The 19,019-nt window shown below is 39.4% G+C and overlaps 5 protein-coding genes and 1 long non-coding RNA gene across 13 annotated transcripts in view; 4 read left to right on the top strand and 2 right to left on the bottom strand.

Moving 5' to 3' along the window:
- The window catches only part of ct (homeobox protein, cut), a 53,786-nt gene extending 51,470 nt beyond the window's left edge, over nt 1-2,316 (top strand). For all 4 annotated transcript variants that reach the window (XM_088032215.1, XM_088032214.1, XM_088032213.1 and 1 more), the window contains exon 8: nt 2-2,316. In XM_088032215.1, the coding sequence (XP_087888341.1) occupies nt 2-1,222 (1,221 nt within the window). In that variant the 3' untranslated portion in view covers nt 1,223-2,316. The remainder of the gene's footprint in view (nt 1) is intronic.
- LOC148176717 (uncharacterized) lies at nt 2,308-3,244 on the bottom strand. The gene is made up of 3 exons (XM_088032219.1): nt 2,943-3,244; nt 2,736-2,896; nt 2,308-2,686 (listed from the first exon to the last, which is right to left on the bottom strand). The coding sequence occupies exons 1-3, from the start codon at nt 3,016-3,018 to the stop codon at nt 2,327-2,329; spliced, it is 597 nt and encodes a 198-aa protein (XP_087888345.1). The 5' UTR covers nt 3,019-3,244; the 3' UTR covers nt 2,308-2,326.
- Nucleotides 3,245-3,796: 552 nt separating this feature from the next.
- Septin1 (Septin 1) lies at nt 3,797-5,304 on the bottom strand. Its single transcript, XM_088032217.1, has 4 exons — nt 5,114-5,304; nt 4,875-5,067; nt 4,104-4,827; nt 3,797-4,056 (listed from the first exon to the last, which is right to left on the bottom strand). The coding sequence occupies exons 1-4, from the start codon at nt 5,135-5,137 to the stop codon at nt 3,930-3,932; spliced, it is 1,068 nt and encodes a 355-aa protein (XP_087888343.1). The 5' UTR covers nt 5,138-5,304; the 3' UTR covers nt 3,797-3,929.
- Nucleotides 5,305-5,895: 591 nt separating this feature from the next.
- On the top strand, nt 5,896-12,884 carry LOC148176715 (choline/ethanolamine kinase). Its single transcript, XM_088032216.1, has 5 exons — nt 5,896-5,991; nt 6,180-6,292; nt 9,602-9,926; nt 11,695-11,971; nt 12,152-12,884. Exons 1-5 carry the CDS (start codon nt 5,980-5,982, stop codon nt 12,562-12,564), a joined length of 1,140 nt encoding a protein of 379 aa, XP_087888342.1. The 5' UTR covers nt 5,896-5,979; the 3' UTR covers nt 12,565-12,884.
- Nucleotides 12,885-14,749: 1,865 nt separating this feature from the next.
- LOC148176714 (uncharacterized) lies at nt 14,750-16,388 on the top strand. The gene is made up of 4 exons (XR_015769796.1): nt 14,750-15,132; nt 15,186-15,484; nt 15,543-15,611; nt 15,665-16,388. It is a non-coding gene; the product is annotated as an uncharacterized LOC148176714 (long non-coding RNA).
- A 675-nt stretch (nt 16,389-17,063) lies between these two features.
- LOC148176713 (uncharacterized) lies at nt 17,064-18,929 on the top strand. Of its 5 annotated transcripts, none has more exons than XM_088032835.1 (6): nt 17,071-17,234; nt 17,282-17,449; nt 17,501-17,736; nt 17,878-18,102; nt 18,140-18,492; nt 18,553-18,929. In XM_088032835.1, the coding sequence occupies exons 5-6, from the start codon at nt 18,257-18,259 to the stop codon at nt 18,620-18,622; spliced, it is 306 nt and encodes a 101-aa protein (XP_087888961.1). In that variant the 5' UTR covers nt 17,071-17,234; nt 17,282-17,449; nt 17,501-17,736; nt 17,878-18,102; nt 18,140-18,256; the 3' UTR covers nt 18,623-18,929. The 5 variants fall into 5 exon arrangements, with proteins under 5 accessions (XP_087888963.1, XP_087888961.1, XP_087888962.1 ...); XM_088032836.1 differs by having other exon boundaries at nt 17,875-18,102; XM_088032837.1 differs by having other exon boundaries at nt 17,064-17,230; nt 17,501-18,102.
- The last annotated feature ends 90 nt before the right edge of the window (nt 18,930-19,019 follow it).

Below are 19,019 nucleotides of genomic sequence, written 5' to 3'. Positions count from 1 at the left end.
GATCTTCGGCGAGGCCGTGCTGGGGCTGTCACAGGGCTCCGTGAGCGAGCTGCTGTCCAAGCCGAAGCCGTGGCACATGCTGAGCATCAAAGGCCGCGAGCCCTTCATCCGCATGCAACTCTGGCTGAACGACGCCCACAACATCGACCGGCTACAAGCCCTGAAGAACGAGCGTCGCGAAGCCAACAAACGCCGGCGGTCTTCTGGTCCCGGCGCCCACGACAACAGCTCGGACACGTCTTCGAACGACACCTCCGAATTCTATCATTCCAACTCTCCGGGCCCCGGCCCCACCAAGAAGCAACGCGTGCTCTTCTCCGAAGAACAGAAGGAAGCGCTGCGTCTGGCGTTCGCTCTGGACCCGTACCCCAACGTGGCCACGATCGAGTTCCTGGCGTCCGAACTGGGGCTGTCGAGTCGCACCATCACCAACTGGTTCCACAACCATCGGATGCGTCTGAAGCAGCAAGTGCCGCACGGGATGGCCTCCGACGTGCCCCCACGCGACCAGAGCGGCGCTCAAGGCCCCTTCGACCCCGTGCAATTTCGGTTGCTGTTAAACCAAAGACTTTTGGAGTTGTCCAAAGAGAGGATGGGGTTGGGGGGCGTCCCCTTACCATACCCTCCTTATCTCGCCGCAAATACGAACTTGGCGGCGCTTATTAGTCGGGGGCTTTTGCCCAGTGAAGTGGACATGGCGGCGCTGAACAACGCAGTGAAAGAACAGATCAGTGGTTTAGACCTGTCGCTGAAGCGAGAGCCGGGGGATTTTGACGACGACGACGATGTCGAAAGTAACGTCGGATCCGAAGACTCCAACCTCTCGACGGGGAGCCTCCTCAAGAACGAACCCAAAGAGCGCGAAGTGGCGGTAAACCAAGCTCGGAGTTCGCGGAGGAAACCGGCGGCGCCCCAGTGGGTCAACCCCGAATGGCAAGACAACGAGAAAGACAAGCCGACCGGTGACGAAGTCATCATCAACGGAGTGTGTGTCATGCAGACGGAGGATTATGGAAGGAGGAACGCCGAAGAGACGGTCCGAGTGGAACCCACGCCAGTCATGGATCGGTTCGAAGATGACCAGAGCGACACCTCCTCCATCAGCAACGATAACGAACCCCAGAATCAAAACGAAGACAAGGAGAAGGAGGAGACTCGCCACGAAGAGAGCGAGAAACCCGAAGAAGAGAAGCAGGACGAGGACGAGCGGTGGGAGTATTGAACTCAGTGATAGACTTCTCCGAAGACTGTAAGATAATAAATAAGTGCAATCACGAAATCGAATAATCATTACCCTAATTTATTGTGATTACCTTTTGTTAAACTTAAGGCTTTTCTTGCCAACGAGGCACTGTTTCTTTTTTTTTTAAGTAGTTATTACAAGACTGTTACCATGCCGGAAGGCTTATTATTGCAAAGCAAATGTTTTAAACATGTGATATGCTTGTTTTGAGAGAAAACGTGTGCTTTCCAACCCATGATGGCCAAATTCGCAATAAGTGTCGTAGTTTTTTCCAAAATTTTTGTACATATTCGGAATTGCTCCCAGTTTTTCCTCTAGTCTTTCCATAAAGGGCATCATTTTGTTTGGCCAGTTACGGACAAGATTCCGCGTTTGTTGTTATTTTTCCAGTGATCTCAACCGACTGGAAATGTGTCTGTTCATAGCTTTAATTTCCAAATTCTAGGATTAATCGTGAGCAAAAGTTATTGAAAAATGCATATCGTTACTTCTAAGTATTAAGATACGAATCCACCCAATAGAGAAGAATTTAAATGAATTACAATAGTGATGTTATCCTTGTTTTCTTCCAGGACGATAAAATATGGCACGAGTGCAATATTTTAGCGTTTCCATATTTAAAAGAAATGTATATTTTTGGCAATATACAAATTTGTGTAATTCTTCCATTGTATTATTCAATGTATACACATTGTAAAAAAGTTATTAAAAATAAATACGTAATGTTCTGCTCTTACAAAGAATGTTTAAAGAATTAAGTGAGAGACATTAGCAAAATATGTATAAAAAAGCACATTTTTAAATAACTGCATGTAGAATAGCGTCTAGATCTTTTTTTGCAGTAGATAAACCAAATAAAACGAACTTTCTGTGTACTCGTCTTCTGTTATCCATTACCTGAACGTTCAAATGAAAGTTTGTTTTATTTACATTTTTTTATTCTCATATTATATTTTATAAACTGTAGAAACTATCAACCGTTTTAATTAGTGATGATTTTCTGTATTGTAAATATTTACATCATATCATCCTCCTTTTGAAATTTCTAAATTATACATTTCACTGTATTTAAACTGAAGACTTTTATTCAACCTTACCAATCTTAAACAAATTCAACACATCCGTGACCTCCCTCTGAGAGAAGGCTTTGTCATAATAAAACTCCTCAAACTTCTCCACCACCTCCAGCAACTCCTTCAGGGGCTTCCCCTCGTCATTTTTCGTTAAACGACCCAACGCCCTCTCCACCTCAAGTCGCAGAGACTCCACCCCTTCACACTTCTTTATCTCATTCTGCAAGTAATTCTTGTAGAACACCGCCTGCTGGTACTTTCTCTCCAACTCCTCCACCTCTCCAGACAACTTCGCGACTTCTTCATTCGTCACTTTTACGCCCCCGTGCTCTGTATTTACCGGCAGAGCAAAAATCGCCTTCGCTGCCTCCTAAAACTCAGAATGAGACAACTGGGGGGGGGGGGTCAATCCAACAAACCTTAAACTTCTGGAGACTTTCTTGGGATCTGAGCACGTACAACTCCTCGAGTCTTTTGATTTCTTCTCTAATTTGTTCGTTTTTCGATGGAAACTTGGCCGCAAGGTCCTCCTCTAAGTTTTCTAACGCGTTTTTGATCTGAGCTTCGGTCAAGTTACAAACTAGAAGTTGAACATGAAGTTTGAGGACACGGAGGAGTTTACTTACAGTCTTCGTAGAGCTCCGTCGCGGTAAAGTGGAAATGGATGAACTGCACGCTGTTCTGGAGGTAAACATCGTTCATTTTGGAGACAACTGAAGAGTTCGTTTGTAAACAACTTGAATTCGAATTTGACAGTTTGGGGGAAACCGGACTGCCAACACTGCGGTGCCAAAATCACTAGTCGATTTTATTCGTTTTGGGTGAGTTTTACACACTTTCTGTTCGTTTTTTGTTGAGAAAACTACAAAACTGGGGCTCTGTGGGTGTTGTGAGAAGTTAAAAGTGCCAAGCTAACCAAATTCAGCAATTTTTGACTTTACTTGAGGGATTTCAGTAGTTTCAGGTTGGTATTCCAAACGACAGTTAACATAACTTTTTCTCGAATTCTAAAATTGAGTTGTTTACTATTTCCTTGTGTAAATCGAAGTGTTTGTGGTTATAGAAGGTGTATTAGTGCGCTTGAGATCACTTTGGTTGCTAAATTAGAGGTTAAAAGCGTTTCCAGAACCCAGAAATCTTATTGTGTGAAGTAGACAACCAACTTCACACCTGTTCGCATTCAATTTTTTCCAATTTCGCACTGGTCATATTCAAACCACTGAACTGTTATTTTCATCAAGAATGGTCCCTACTGTCTTTCGGCTTTACCGAGAGGCATTTTGACTGTCTCTCGGCAAGATATCCCCACATTCATAAGGCGTTTTTGAGTCGTTTGACCTACAGGAGCAGTAGGGCAATGACTAGCAATCTTCTAAGATTCATCGACATAAAACCTATGCCAGAGTCACTCCTCAAGGTCGTGGAGTGAAACTGGCACTAAAAAAAATATTAGAGGCGACAGGATAACAAAACGCCTGTGCAGCATTCTATAAAATATGCTCTATTTGAATAGGAAACGATAATTCACAGAGACCATCATAAAAACCTTAAAATAAAATACATTTTGGTAGTCTATGCAATGACACTTGTAAAAAATAAATGATATACCCCCTTTATTGCTGCTGATGCATTTTCGCTTGCATCGCCGCAATCATATCCTGCATCCTCTTCAATTCCGCTTCTTTCTCCATTAAAATCCTATCTCTATCACTAGTTGCAGCACCCTTGTCTTCAACAATCCTGAAAAGAACTCGATAACAATTGTTTTTTTGAACTCAAACACTTACGTATTGCGTTTTGGAAGCCCCCCTCTCGCCAAATGCTCAGATCTGTAGTTTTCATAGTGAACTTGCTGAGTAATCTCCTGCAAATCCTGCATGTGTGTGATCAGCATCGTTCTCAACTTAATAAAATCACAATGTTCGGGATTCTCAACCTCTACCACCCCCCAGGGATACAAGCGCCCCCTGACTTTCCTCCCACGAACTTCAAGCAACGTGTTGGCCCCACAGACTGCAAAAGGAACGGCTTGTTTCAACTGTCTAACTTGTTCTTTGTACTCTTCGTCCTCGTCGGAATCACATTCTGGAAGCGAGTAGATTCGAATCCCGTGCGCTTGGATCTCGTCCATGACTTTCTTCTTCAGTCTTTGCATTTCTTTTTTTGTTAGTACGTCAGCCTTTGCTATAACTGGCACAATGTTAACTTTGTTATGAAGTTGCTTCATAAATTCTACATCTAGAGGTTTGAGCCCGTGCCCGAACGGAGATATGAAGTAGAAACAGCAGTGAATCCGGTTATCCATGATATTCTTGCGATTGAGACCGCTCTCGTCACGGAGGAACCTCTCAAATTGGTCGTCTATATACCGAATGATGGCGGAAAAGGAATCTGTGTTATCGATAGCGTCGCCGTAGCCAGGAGTGTCGACGACGGTCAGTCGGAGTTTCACCCCGCGCTCTTCAATCTCCACAGTAGACGGCTCGAGTTTCACCGTTTGTTTCATTTTTTCTACAAAAGTGAGGTTAGTGGGGAGTTGGGGAGACTCCACCTCTCACCTGTGGCATCAGGAACTTGTCTCTCGGGGTACAAATCAGTGAGGAACAACGCGTTGACTAGAGTACTCTTCCCCAGGCCACTCTCGCCAACTACCATCAAAGTGAACTCGAAGCCCTTCTTCACGGACTTCCGGTGGACTTGGTTGGGTAGGTTAGCGAAGCCCACGTAGCCCGGAGTCTCCAAACCGGAAAACTACGGAAGTGCTGATATGATTGGAATTTGTGCAACGGAAACTTACATTTTTGACAGAATCGCTCGACATCTTCTACATATATCGAACAGGGGGGCGAAAATTATAAGTACTACGTGCTACGGTACGAAAATAACGAACTTTTACTTGAATTTCAACAGCCGGTTGTTGGGAAATCTGTTAGAAACTATAAACATCAAACAACGATCTGAGAATGAACGTGATTGGTCGAGATAAGGTGTGGTCGGACGCGCTGCCAACCTTGAACGATGAAAATCACTGAGACGCACACACGTTAGCGCGATATTCATAAGCGCAAATTATAAAAAAAGGGGAAATTGGGAGAACTGAACAGTCCGGGGCTTCAGATTTGTAGCTGTTGTTGAATAAAAAAGATGTGCTTGTGTTTGTTGCAAAAGGGGGCACTAAAATGTGGAAAAGGACCGTGCACTCGCGTGAACATCGCGCTTGTGGTTTGACTAGTTCAATCACTTCTCTGTTCTTTGGACTTGAGATAAACGTTAGAAAAAAGTTGTTTACAATACTCAACAAAAGCTTTTTTCTTCGGACGTGATCTGAAATCTCGCTATTTGGAATGAAAAGACAGGATTTCCGTTAATTTGCGTTTGTCTGGTTGCATAACAACCACCACGTTGGTACCCCTGCCGCCTAATGACGTGCCCATACAAGTCGTCATTCAAACGTCACTCTTTCCTAACCTCCACGAATCAAATTTCTCAGTTTTTTGCACTGAAAATCCCCCCTTACTGATAACGCCGAACAATCTCCGTATTTACAAAATTCCAACGACGTTATCGCCAGTCCCCCCACAACTGCAGCGCAAGCGTCTAGTCCGTTTTCTCTTCAATTTCCTTGATTTTTCTCAAGAGTGTCAAGTTTAGCGTCCAAGAAACATGGCAAAAAAGGTAAGTGTGCCCCTCGTGCAGATTTGAGGTTGAGAGTGTCCGAAATTGTACGTCTGCGTCGTTTTATCGATCGCGTTGTGTCAAGTCGGGGTTGTGAAATTATGCGAATTTTTGCGAAATTTGCGCCGCAAGTTATGCACAAGAGGTTCTTTTGTAACAAGTCTTTTGAGGATTTGCTATGTGGACAGGTGTCGGGTGATATGAACGAAATGAGGGAGTTGGCGTCGAGGATATGCAGAGACTACCTGTATGGACCGTGGAAAAGTGTCACCCCTCAGAATATTGGATTCAAACATATCAGGTGAGATTAACTGCATTCATGAGAAACGTTTTGATCTTGCGCTAGATTTAGAAGGTAAACAGAACAGAGAACAGATTCGTAAACAAGGTGATTCAAAAAAGGAGGCCTTGGATGGTTTGTTTATCACGTTGGTAGCTCTAGGCGCCACCTCACCGTTTCGTGATTTTGATATTTATCAATAAACTGTTTACACTTCTAATCTAATTTGCGATCTTTGTTATATTATCATTATTATCAATATCTAAAAAAAAATTTACAAATCGTAGTATTGTGAGAATTGTGTTGATTTCATTCGCATTGTTTTTCGATTGTTTCCCATGTTTTAAGAAACGCCTTAAAGTACTGTTTTGTGAGTTGGTACTCCTGTCAATTTCTTGCTAAATTTAGAGATTAATCCAATAATGTAAATCTTTGATTGCTTCTAATTCAGTTATTTATTAATGTACGTGAAAATGTCGCCCAGTTTTGAATTCTGCGTAAAATGAGCACCAATAGTTAAAGTTTGCTCTAAAAATTAGCGAGATATTGAAGTTTATACATATAGGAACTAAAAATTTACCGCAACTTTTAACGCTTTTAACAACAGTTGAAGTTAGCTTTGAAAATAAGCGAAATATCGAGGTTGATACATACAGGTGTCCCAGAACGCTCGCACTTCCTTTTAACGGGAAATTCTCTATCGAAATCTGAGTTGATTGTCGTAACGCACAATGTTCAGCCCATAGCGCATTATGTACAATTTAAGGAAACATTTTCGCAGGTAACGTAGCAACAGAATGGGGTCTAGCGATTTATGAGCTGTGATTGGCCAGCTTAAAGTAACTCAAAAACTGTAAGGGCCTGAATGTTGTGCGATACGACTATCAACTCAGATTTTAAGAATTTCCCATTAAAAGGAAGTGCGAACGTTCTGGGACCCTGTATAGACTAAAAATTCACCAACCGCAACTATTAACGCTACTTATTCGGTTATTTATTGACGTACGTAAAAATATCGCCTAGTTTTGAATTCTGTGTGAAATTCTGCGTAAAATGAGTACTAAAAGTTAAAGTTTGCTCCAAAAATAAGCGAGAAATTGAGGTTTATACATATAGAAATGAAAAGTTTACGATCCACAATTTTAAGACGCTTCTATTCGGTTATTTATTGACATACGTTAACTGATCGCCCAGTTTTGGTTTCTGCATGAAATTCTGCGTAGAATGAGCATAAATAGTTCAAGTTTGCAGTGATACAAGCGAGATATCGCGGTTAATGCATATAGGAACTAAAAATTCACAATTTGCAGCTTTAAACGCTTTTAATTCGGTTATTTATTGACGTACGTGAAAATATGGCCTAGTTTTGGATTCTGCGTGAAATTCTGCATAAAATAAGCTCAAATAGTTTAAGTTTGCTTTAAAAGTAAGATAGAACTCCAGGTTTTTACATATAGAAACTAAAAGTCTACCAACTGCAATGCTAAACGCTTCTAATTCGGTTATTTATTGACGCACGTGAAAATATCGTCCAATTTTGGCTTCAGCGTAAAATGAGCACCAGCAGTTTAAGTTTGCTCCGCAACTAAGTATGATATTAAATTTTATACAAATGGGAACTAAAAATTCACTGTCCTCAACTTTAAACGCTTTTAATTCGGCTATTTATTGACGCACATAAAAATGTCGTCCAATTTTGGATTCAGCGTGAAATTCTGCGTAAAATGAGCACCAATAGTTCAAGTTTGCTCCGAAACTAAGCGAGATATCAAGGTTTAAACATGGAGGAACTTAAAATTTACTAATCGCAACTTTAAGAGGTTAAGAGGTTGACAGAGCAGGAAAAGAATAAAGTTCAAATTCACATGTTATTTCCCTATTCTGACGCAAAAAAACATTATTTCAAATTATACTGTTCATCCACTTTAAATAGATAACAAATTTTTCATGACCCAATTAACCTTGGAGCTGTTTTTCTAACTAGAAATCGTTCAATTTTGAAGAAAACTACAAGTCTAGGGACATGACGTCGGCTTAGGTTGGTAAATCGTCGTCTATTTTTTGAAGTTGACATGTAAAAATTTAGATTGGCAACACTGTCAATTAGACGCGAGTAGGAATCTTTGCATCAAATTCTCTTCATTTGTTTTATTACATTCGCTTTCGATTGGCTGGTCTTCTTTGGAATCTTTTGATTAAAATAAGAAGCCCTGTTTGTTTGTTCACGTTGGCATGTGTGGTCACTTCACTGTTAAGTCAAAATCAATCAAATTATTGACATATAATCGAATTTGCAATCTTCCAATTAAACTAATCAAGTTAGATTTCTATCGATTTTTGAACAAAACATCATTTTGATCGTATCATTTGTGAAAACTAGATTTTTCTAGCCACGAGTGTTTCATTTCGTCATGTCGCAGCTAGTGTCGATTGCGTAACGTAATGTGATCCATTGTTACTGTCTATCGTACCAATTGATCTAAGAATGACGTGAAAATTCCACTTCACTTTTAATTCATAAATTTCACACTTTCTGTTACTTTATCAAAACTTCGAAATTTATACGATACGATACTATTTTTTTAAATTGTTGGTGGCACGTTTACCTATGACATGAGAACAGTTAAAGTTAACCGACCTAAAAACTGCAATTATTATTTTATAGATCATGTGTCCCGAAGTGATGTCGGAGCTAGATTCGACTTTGAATCGCATAACGTGACCTATTCCGCCTCTCCGGCCGCCTATCGTAGCAATTAATCTAAGAATGACGTGATTACTTCACTCCACTCCACCGATGTCACAATTTTTTTTTAACCTTATCAACTCCGAGCTATTTTAAACGGAAATCTTGTCGATTTGAAAAAAAATCTACGATTCGATAACATTTTCGGTTTGACCCGAGTCTATAAAAACCGATTTCGATAGAATTGATTTCGACAAATAACTTGTGATTGTTTTCAGAAACTTGAATGAATCATGAAATAAATAAACCACGAAATGCGTTTTAAGTGTTTGTTTGTCCTTGAGGTCTTTGTTCGCCGAGATTCGAGACGTTTGTTGTTTTCGATCAACAATACGAAGAAATGGGTTGTTGGATGTAGGTGGCTTTGTTTTGTTTTTGCATTGTTGGCAGCGCGTTGACCTGTTACGAAGGATGACACAATTAGGTTGGCGAAATTGTTTCATATGAAGCAACTCTTGGCACTTTTTTAAGTCACGTGACAAACTTTGTTGATCTTTGGACTCACGTTTAACAAGCTTTAAAAAATGACAACAGCCGTACCAACTTATAATAATAAAAGTCACTAAAATTTCTTTTTATTCTAGCGGCGGCTTGTCCAACCTCCTCTACCACATCTCCCTCCCCGACTCCCTGGTCAAAGACACTAAGGACCTAACTGAGCCGAAAGAGGTCCTCATCCGCGTCTACGGCCAAACCCACGGCGAGCACGCCCTCGAAGCCCTCATCACCGAAAGCGTCGTCTGCACGCTCCTCTCCGAGCGCGGTCTAGGACCCAAACTCCACGGCGTCTTCCCCGGAGGACGCATCGAACAGTACATCAACGCCAGACCGCTGCTCACCAAGGAACTCGCCGACCAGAAACTCTCCGTGAAGATTGCCCAGAAGATGGCGGCCATACACGGCATGGAGGTAAGGTTTTCAATTCTAGTAAGAGATCCAAGAAGAGGTAAAATTTTTATTTACAAACTATTGAGTTAGTCTGTGGAGGGTCGGCGCTGAGCCCATGCACGCGCTGTTTACGCGGACGAGAAAATGGGTCGGGAAAATTCCACTGAAATCTTATCGTGGAAAGATACACTTGTTTACTATGCAGCGGGTAAATACGTAACGCATTGTTACGAGATTAGGCGAGTTTTGTGAATTTCGTTCAGTTTCTTGAAGAAAGAACGCGCTTTTCTGAGAGAGATAAATTTACATTAATTATCGCGTTTGTTGTGGCGACACGTTTATTTATAGTAATCATTTTGTTTTGTTTGTTTATCATTTCCTGCAGTCGCGACCAATGAAGTTTCAGACGGCATCAAGGGTGGTTATGAAATGTCAAAGAAATTTGCCGCTCGTTACAAATGTGGGTTTAGAATTTTTCAACTGACGTTTGCAGTTAATTTCAATCATGGAGTAAAGTTAGTTTTGGAAAAAAAACTGTTCATTATCTCATGACAGGAATTCCACAGCCACCCGTGATGCTAGAAACATTCATAAACGAACACCCTGTATACTGTATATAAAAATAATGGATATTGTAGTACAGCGTGTTTCAAAACGATTTTCATGTAGACAACTATGACTTTTCGAACAAATTAAAATGTGCCGCTTTATGAAGATAATGATTGGAACGTTGGTTACATAACCCCAAAATACTTTTCAAAAATTACTGATCTAGGCCAACTGGATCGTTTAAGAAATCAAACTGATTCAACCTTTCCTTAGTTATACAGTTTGATGTTTAAATTTTTTCCCTACGGCGATTTTGACGTTTGACAAGTGGCACTAGTGACAGAAGTCAAATTGACAGAACTAGTTCAAACACAAAATTACATTCCAAAGGTAACTAGATGAAAATCGTTGTAGAATGCGGTCTAGACTCACTGATAAGAAATTTTCGCGTCTACGCACAACAATGTTAATCTTATCGGAGCTTAGCGTCCGAATTTTACTGCCTAGGAAGTAAAACCGCCCGTTCTCGTCCGCATAAGCGCGCTGTACCCCTTTTTAACTCACTCATGGGTCTGCGTGCGCTCTCCTTTTCTCATCTCACACACATATGGGGATTGTTGTTGTTATGTTCTAGCGTTGTCGTATCATTGGCCCGATACATCTCGAATCACGTGCCCTCCCGAGGCGCACACAACAGTCCGGGGACTACCAAGCGTAGGAATCATTCATAAAAAATACACAATTAAAAAAAAAGACATGTTTTTTGTTGAATCCGAGGAGCCATAGTCAGTACGTCGTTTGTTTTGCTTTTTGTTGGTTTTTGGTTTGTTTGGTTTGCATGGCACGTATACATAACCACAGTGTATAGTTTATCCGGTGAGAGATTGGGAGATTTTGACAGTTGACATATAGGTTGGCAGCAAATTGTGCTACAAAATACACTAAAAACACTATAAATTCGTACGTAGATTTAGTGACTTTTTTGTCATTCATTCTCTCACTGTATGAACTATAATACAGTAGCGACAACTCACCTTCAATTGCGAAGTTTTTTATAGTGTCGCTACGGTAGTGTACTGTGATAATTTTAATTTTCAGATCGCGGTAAGTACAGACAGTGTATCAAACTGAACGAACTAAAATTCCCTGTGTGCAGACAGGAAACATGTCCTCTTGTTACAATTCAGTTTTTTTTCTTCGACTGCTTGTGGGGATTGGTAATCATGTGGTGACTTTTCAGGTGCCGCTTCATAAAGAGCCGGGATGGTTGTGGGAGACCATTGATAGATGGCTGAAAACTTGTGAAACGAAACTGAAGAGTGATGACGTTCCTGAGTTTATTCGCGATGTGATTAATGTCGACATTAGCGCGGAAGTTGAATGGCTGAGAAAGAGATTAGAAATGGAGAACTGTCCGGTCGTGTTCTGCCATAATGACATGCAAGAGGGGAATATCCTTATTAGACTGGAAGGACCGGAGAATAATAACAACGACGACCCTGAGATTGTTGTGATTGGTGAGTTGTCAGGTGATGATTGCGCGCCAATCAGATGGCGTTTTGGCGGTTGATTTTCTTTACAATGCTTACTTGAATGCAATCTCATTAGATTTCGTTAATTTTGTGGTTAATTAGGCTACCAGCAATACAGGTGTCTTAAAGGTGTGTGGACTATACTAAATTTCTTTTTTTTTGTAGATTTTGAATACTGCTCCTACAACTACCGCTCGTTCGACATCGCCAACCACTTCATGGAGTGGATGTACGACTACACCGAACCCCAGTACCCCTTCTACAAAGAGCAATTTGACAACTACCCCAGCAAGCAGCAACGACTCCACTTCATCAAAGCCTATCTAGAAGCCCGCGAATCAAAAGAAAACCCCAAGAAGATCCTTCGCGAAGTGGAGGTCTTCAGTTTGGCTTCGCACTTCTTCTGGGGCATTTGGGGCATCATCAACGCCGACACTTCGACCATCCCGTTCGGCTACTGGGAGTACGCGGCGTCCCGCCTGAAGAACTACTTCGAGGACAAGAAGAAGTTTACAATCGATCTAACACCACTGGGGACTTGTCTGCCGGCGAAGCGGAAGAGTTGCAGCTTGGAGTGAATCCGTACTTCCCTTTTAGGTTAACTTTGGACTAGTCGTCTGAAGGTTACAAAAGGCTGATGATCTTCACGTGATATTAGATAGAAAAATCGTGATTTTGTTTATTTCACATTTATTGCACGAATTTTCCATCCGTTATTGGCACTCTTGTTGGCTTAATTCTATGGTTTTTAGGAAAATGTACTTAACATTCGAGACTGATGGCATGTCTGAATCTTAAATGCATTGTTAAGTTTTTATGCGTATATAAGTGTATATAAGTTATTCCTCATGATTTTATCTTTTGTAAATAATTTATTTTAATAAATAATAAGTATGGGGATTTTAGTTTTATTGTGTTATTGAGGACCAATTGTTCAAATGTCAGTTAAAAGTCTGAACCAAAGTAATTATAATTTCTTTGGTCTGAACCCACACTTGTAATGAGCGGCAAATTTCTTTGACATTTTATAGCCACCCTTGATTCTAGCAACATTTATAAGCACATTGTAGTTTTCTTCCAAAGCCTACTGCAAAGGGTTGAGAGGTTGATACCACTCTTATACAGTCGCAGTCAGAAAATTTTGGGCATTAACTCGGCAGTATAATTTTGGATGTACACTGGATTGCAATAAATTTGCGTTCACCCATTTTTTGCTAGATTGAGTTTGCCTTCATTTTGACACTGACATTCAAAAATTAATCAAAATGCCAAGAATTATTGTAACAGCATTTGTCAGTATGGTGTTTTACAGGGTGATAGGTAACGTTACGGCCATAGACTAATAGGTAATTAAGGAAGGCAAACTGTCTCGGAATCCGCAATCAATTTTATTTTTTTCGTTTTAGTTAAAAAGCTACAAGGGTTTAAAGTTGACCAATAGAATCGCTTCAAATAATTTTTCAATTTTACGGAAATCCAAGTAGCTTTCGGACCAAACGAATAATTTGTCACTTTCCCGTCACATTTGAAGTTTTAAATCAGTGGCGTCAATAAAAGGGAAAAACAACGCAATTTTATTCAAAAAACAGACAATAAAGCAACATTACAATAGATTCAAAATGGCCACCATCTTGTTGAACACATAATTGTAAACGACGCAACAATGTTTCCTTTATTGTACCCAACACATTTTCGTTTTGACGAACTTGACTTGTGATGTCCACAAAAATGGAACAAGTACGCCACTGATAAAAAAATAAGAACTGTCAGTTAGACGTCAAACAAAAAATTTCCTTCAGTAACTCTGATTCAAATTTTTGTAACCTTATGCAAATTGTTCCCTGATTGGTCACATTCAAAGCCTTCTAGCTCTTAAACGGTTCAAGAAAACCCGAAAAAAACTTTGAAACATTACTTTTCACGGCTGCCTCCATCACCCCTTTTTCTATGGCCATAACGTTGCCTAACAGCCTGTATAGTAAAACACAGTGGTAGTAGTAACTTGTTTATTTCAGTATCTGTACAAGTCGGTGGTCTGTTAGAGACTGCCGATTGGGGTTGCATCCCCTGTTCTTAAAACCTATGTTAAGTATACAACCAACTCTACAGTCAGTTCAAGAACGTCAAAATTCTGCTGCTTGATATTTTAAGTGTACGCAAATTTATTGCAATCCAGTGTAAACCATAATTTTTTTGTCAATTTTTTTCTTATGGCAGAAGAACAGAAGTCAAGGCTGCGGAGTTCAACTTTTTATTTGTTTTTTTAGTAATTAATAAAACAAAAAACTAAAGTGTGTAGCAAAACAAATTAATTCAAGATCGTCCACATACTTAAATACAGTTCTTACAGCATTACACTAATTACTTAATTACAATGATGTCAAATTTACTATGACAACAATTTAAAGGTGTGCATCGAATTGTCGGTAAATTTTACACTTTGCACTTAGGAACTATGACAGTTATTATCATTTCAATTAAAGATCCTAATCAAGGTGGCGTTTTTGCATGCCAATTTTTATTAACTCGTAATATTGCAAATTTCATTCCCGTTTTAGCAGGCAAAAGTTTTAAAATGTGGCACTGACAAGTGGCTGTACGTCATAACGCTCAATTCATAATCAGTGTTGCCAGGTCCAGGGATTTTCCCCGATTTGAAAAGGATATAAGTTAGATACCTGTAGCATGACCAACTGCATTTATTACAAGTAATATGGCCGTGCCATTTACTCTTGGCAAAAATGTTTCCGTTTGGCATATAAGGTCACTAGATCAAAGTGTCTGTTTTATAAGGTACCGCTGTTAGTTTTCAGTGCGCAATTCAAGAGAGACAGACATAGTCCATAAATCAATGGGTTAGAACGAGACGCAAGATTCTAGGGAATTGTCATAAAATTGTTGACGTAAAATTTGTCATTGACAAAATTTAAGGTTATCTTAAATTTATTTGTTTAAAATACACTTAAATAAACCGTGGGTACAAAAAGAAAATAGGTTCCAACATTATAACAAACTATGTGAATACGTAAGAGGTGAGCGAACCGACATTAGAACCGATTCCATTTTAGCACGTTAAGGAGGTGCAACACTCAGAAACGGTCTCGGACTTCAAGCACTGTCTTTTCTAATCTCCAACGATTCGACTTGTATGCAGTAACGCCCTAATTAGAATATGCTATTAGCACTTATTATATTGTAGCTTCTCCCGACGATGTAGTAACAATGATGAGATGTTAAAGTAACTGAGAGAAAGCATTGCACAAATGGAAGTAGCAAATACATGAGCAGAAAATGAAGTACATGAGATATTTTAAAGAAAGAATTTACAAGTTTGAAGAAGTAGACATGTTTAAGATCTTGAATGAGTTTATGCAAAACAACTGCAACAAAATGAATATCAAGAACAAATATTAAGGTTATGGTAAAATCATTTACTTAAATCACCCTGAAATACAAAATTACATCTATTTTTAACACTACAGGAGACCATTTGAATACGTAAGGAGTAAACTAACATTTCGATCAATTCCATTGAAGTGCAAATAATGTATTTTAGTGCTTTGTTCGAGTTCTTGAGCCTCCAGCGTTGTATTTGGCAGTGTTTCAACGATTCGACGTGTATTCAGTAAGAGCATAAATGTAATTTGTTATAAATACTTTATATATTGTGTACTTTAGCGAAAATGTAGAATTATCATATCTAAAAAAAAACTGAGAGCAATGGAACATGGAAAATAGAAGGGGCACATATAGTGAGGAAATAAATGAGCAGTATATGAAAAGAAGAATTCTGAAACAACAACCACAAATGCAATCAAGAAGAAGTAAAGAATGTGGAAAGAAATTTAAGAACTTAAGATGAACAACACTGTATGCAGATTGTTGCAATGAAACCTTGAAATTTTCATATAAAGTAACAAGAACCAAGTGCAAGTTTATAAATGAATAATGAGACTGATATTAGTCATAATTGTGAGTAAAACAATAAGATGGTGTAGAGGAACTGCTAAGTAGGTGAGAAATATATGTATTCACTAAGAACTGGGGTAGCAGTAGTTAAGAGACATCAAAGTTTAAGGACCTTCGTACGTCACATTAAACTATAGAACCAGTTTTGCATATCTTATGTATATTTCATGTCCCATTGCATTTTCAGTTTTCACATTCATTATGAGGAAGTAGCAGCGGCTTCAAACCAACCATCTTCTGCCGCTGATGTTGAAAGCGATGGTGTGTCTTCCTCATGAGACTGTGTATCTGCACTGTTCAAGTGATGAGTGCAATGACTGTGTCTTGTCCACCTGCTAGTTTATGAGGCCCCGCTGTTACATTAAGGATAGCAGTCAGTTGGTCCTACAACACATTTTGAGAACGTTTACCGTTGAGGCCGATATACTTACACTTTACAATATCATAACGCAGGTTTTGTGATGTACCACATGTGAGTGGTCTTCCTTCTTCCATTTTCTTGCCCATAGATTTGATTTTCAACTCATATTAACAATAAGATGAACGAGTTATTCGCCTGAATGCAAGAAGTTCATGTTGGTATTGGGGCTATTGAAACACAAAAGCGATTGAAGACAAATTGGGGGAACATTATTTAAATTTAGTTCACGGAATTCGTAAACTAACAGGTACAAAATTCCATAACCTTATAAGAAGTACTCAAGGGTTCATATACAAAAACCAACTTTAGTATTCCCCCAATACGTACTGCTTAACCAATGTCACAATGATTGTCGGCTTTGATAGGGCTTCCATCTACCTTCTATTTGGAGTTTTCTGAAATTAGTGGAAAGTCGTCGTACATAAAACGTCAAATAGTATTTACTTACGGCGGAGGAAACAAATACACCATAACGATTCGTGTTGAGAAATCGCACATTCAAACATTTTATTACAAACGATATTTGACAAGAATTGACAGTTCATAAAGCAATGTGTCCACACAAACAACACAAAATTTAGTGCGCATGTAGAGATAGACAGAAGATATCGTTGTCTTTCTTTTTGTCACTAATAGCCATACCTTATAAAACAGACACTTTGATCTAGTGACCTTATTGGCATACGGTTAGTAGGGCCCTCTACACAACCGTTAAGGTATCAATCGCCTGTCAAACTGACAGAGAGCTTCAGCTAGACATGTTAGATCCAAGTTAAATTGAGTTAAATAAGAAACCAGAGAAGAAACAGTTAACAAAAACACTTTACTTTCACTGAATTCAAAGAAAACTAACAGCAGGTAAACTGTTCAAACATTGGAACAGGAGGTTACAATAATTATTACAGCTTCAGTACTTTCCGGCTCTGCGGTTTATAATTCAGAGGAAGACGTTTTATGGAATCAGTCCTTTCTACACAAATATTACTGATGACTGGTTTGGTAGTAGCTTTAACAATTAATTTGCATACTGTAGCCTTATGAGTTGCACAGGAGAAAATGGGGTTTCGAATCAGGTATGGACAAAGTTGTTCAAGACAATATTCACAAGGCTTCTCTGGTTGTAGAAATGGTAAAATCTCTTGAACAAGCTCCGCGATTCTTTGAATGATACCCACAAAAGTATCGTTGGGGTATATCAATCCACCACGATCTTGAAGAGCGATTAGTTGCATAAGAGGTCCTGGGATGGTTGTTGATAGCAATGGTGTCAGACATTCATCACAGTGAAATTCGTCATTAAGCTTCTTAATAATATATCCTGACAAAAATGCTATTGATGCGGAAAATATGTTGTTTTCAGGTACAATGTTATTTTGAAGATTTTCAATTTTGTTTTTTACTTCAATCGGTAAAATTAGATCTTGGGTAACTCTTGAATTTGTTACGTTTTTGTCAGATGTTAAAACGCTTGCAGAACTAACAAAATTGATCCGTTCAGCAGTATTCGAAGATTGCGATGCTTTGACAATTCCACAACGAAGTATTTGTCGAATGGCATAATCTGCTGTTCTTGCATCTGTTGCATCATTGGACCCCCCTCTTAATCGTACATGCGAAAACATCCCTTCTATTGCATCTGAACTAAATGATCTTGTGAGAACATAGTAAAATCCTACTTGACTCAGCAAGAATTGAATGCACAAGGCAGTGCTTTTTGCCGTAAATTGTAATGCGTGAGCAGTCTCTTTACTCAATCCTTTTAGACCTGCTTTTGCAGAGTTCGCCTGAATGTCGTCAACAAATTTTGGGAAAGTAATATTTAACCACGAAAGACGTTCGTCTGATACATCCACATAGGGAGCCACCGAGTCATCAAGGGAATGTATGTAGTGTCGTCTACTGGAAACATTATGCACCTGGAAAAAGTGATACATATTTTCCATGTATTGCACCGTGCCTTCAACGTTGGAAAACCTTTCATCTCCAGCCTCATTCAAAAATTTCAAAGAATCAGTCACAGCGGGCGAAAATACTTGAATGGCCCTCAGCACATTCATTTTTTCAAAGTTCGATGGAAACAAATGTTTTTTTGTCAAGTACCTGACAGGTTTTACAGGTAGCCCTTTCTGCAATTCATATAGATCTTTTAAATAACTTGAAGTTATTCTTCCTTTAGAAGACTGCATGTCGTGGTCCAAAAACAAATTTCTAGCGTTCTTCAGAGCATGGCAAAAATCAAAACTTAGGAAGAGTGGGATGTGCTCTAAAATTGGATGCTTAATAGTGTTCTGAAGGGTACCATTACTGAACTTCCGAAAAAGAGCTACGTTTGATGACATATTGTCGGTCACCATCCTGATTACAATATAGCCACAGTCTGTTAAAAGTTGCAGAACATTTTTTGTTAAAACATATAGCTCTTGAGTGGTAAGGGAACCATGGAAAAAATAGCCTGCAGGGATGGTGTATTTTGTACATAAACCGTGTACGACGAAACAAAGCATTTTGTTTGCTACTTTAGGTCCACTTCCAATATTGTGCGGTGTTGTTGTATCAAGTCCGTAAATTTCATCTTCTGGGCGACTGTAATGGACTTTCTCCTTTATGGCCATATCGTCAATTATTATTGAGCAGATTCTTTCG

The sequence above is a fragment of the Gnatocerus cornutus genome, chromosome 3 (assembly GCF_029298725.1).
Source record: "Gnatocerus cornutus isolate USDA-ARS CGAHR chromosome 3, icGnaCorn1.1, whole genome shotgun sequence".
In the NCBI taxonomy this organism is placed as follows: Eukaryota; Metazoa; Arthropoda; class Insecta; order Coleoptera; family Tenebrionidae; genus Gnatocerus; species Gnatocerus cornutus.
This window is presented reverse-complemented; position numbering and strand designations above follow the sequence as displayed.

Coding starts and splice junctions, on each gene's coding strand:
- LOC148176717 (XM_088032219.1), bottom strand. CDS start 3,018: ATGAACGATGTTTACCTCCAGAACAGCGTGCAGTTCATCCATTTCCAC. Junction 2,897..2,942: donor GACGGAGCTCTACGAAGACT/GTAAGTAAACTC, acceptor TTCAACTTCTAG/TTTGTAACTTGACCGAAGCT. Junction 2,687..2,735: donor AAAGTCTCCAGAAGTTTAAG/GTTTGTTGGATT, acceptor TCTGAGTTTTAG/GAGGCAGCGAAGGCGATTTT.
- LOC148176715 (XM_088032216.1), top strand. Junction 6,293..9,601: donor ATTGGATTCAAACATATCAG/GTGAGATTAACT, acceptor TTTTTATTCTAG/CGGCGGCTTGTCCAACCTCC. Junction 9,927..11,694: donor CGGCCATACACGGCATGGAG/GTAAGGTTTTCA, acceptor GTGACTTTTCAG/GTGCCGCTTCATAAAGAGCC.
- LOC148176713 (XM_088032837.1), top strand. CDS start 18,257: ATGTATGTAGTGTCGTCTACTGGAAACATTATGCACCTGGAAAAAGTG. Junction 18,493..18,552: donor GTACCTGACAGGTTTTACAG/GTAGCCCTTTCT, acceptor TTCTTCCTTTAG/AAGACTGCATGTCGTGGTCC.
- Septin1 (XM_088032217.1), bottom strand. CDS start 5,137: ATGTCGAGCGATTCTGTCAAAAAT. Junction 5,068..5,113: donor CGAGCGATTCTGTCAAAAAT/GTAAGTTTCCGT, acceptor GCACTTCCGTAG/TTTTCCGGTTTGGAGACTCC. Junction 4,057..4,103: donor GGGCTTCCAAAACGCAATAC/GTAAGTGTTTGA, acceptor AGTTCTTTTCAG/GATTGTTGAAGACAAGGGTG.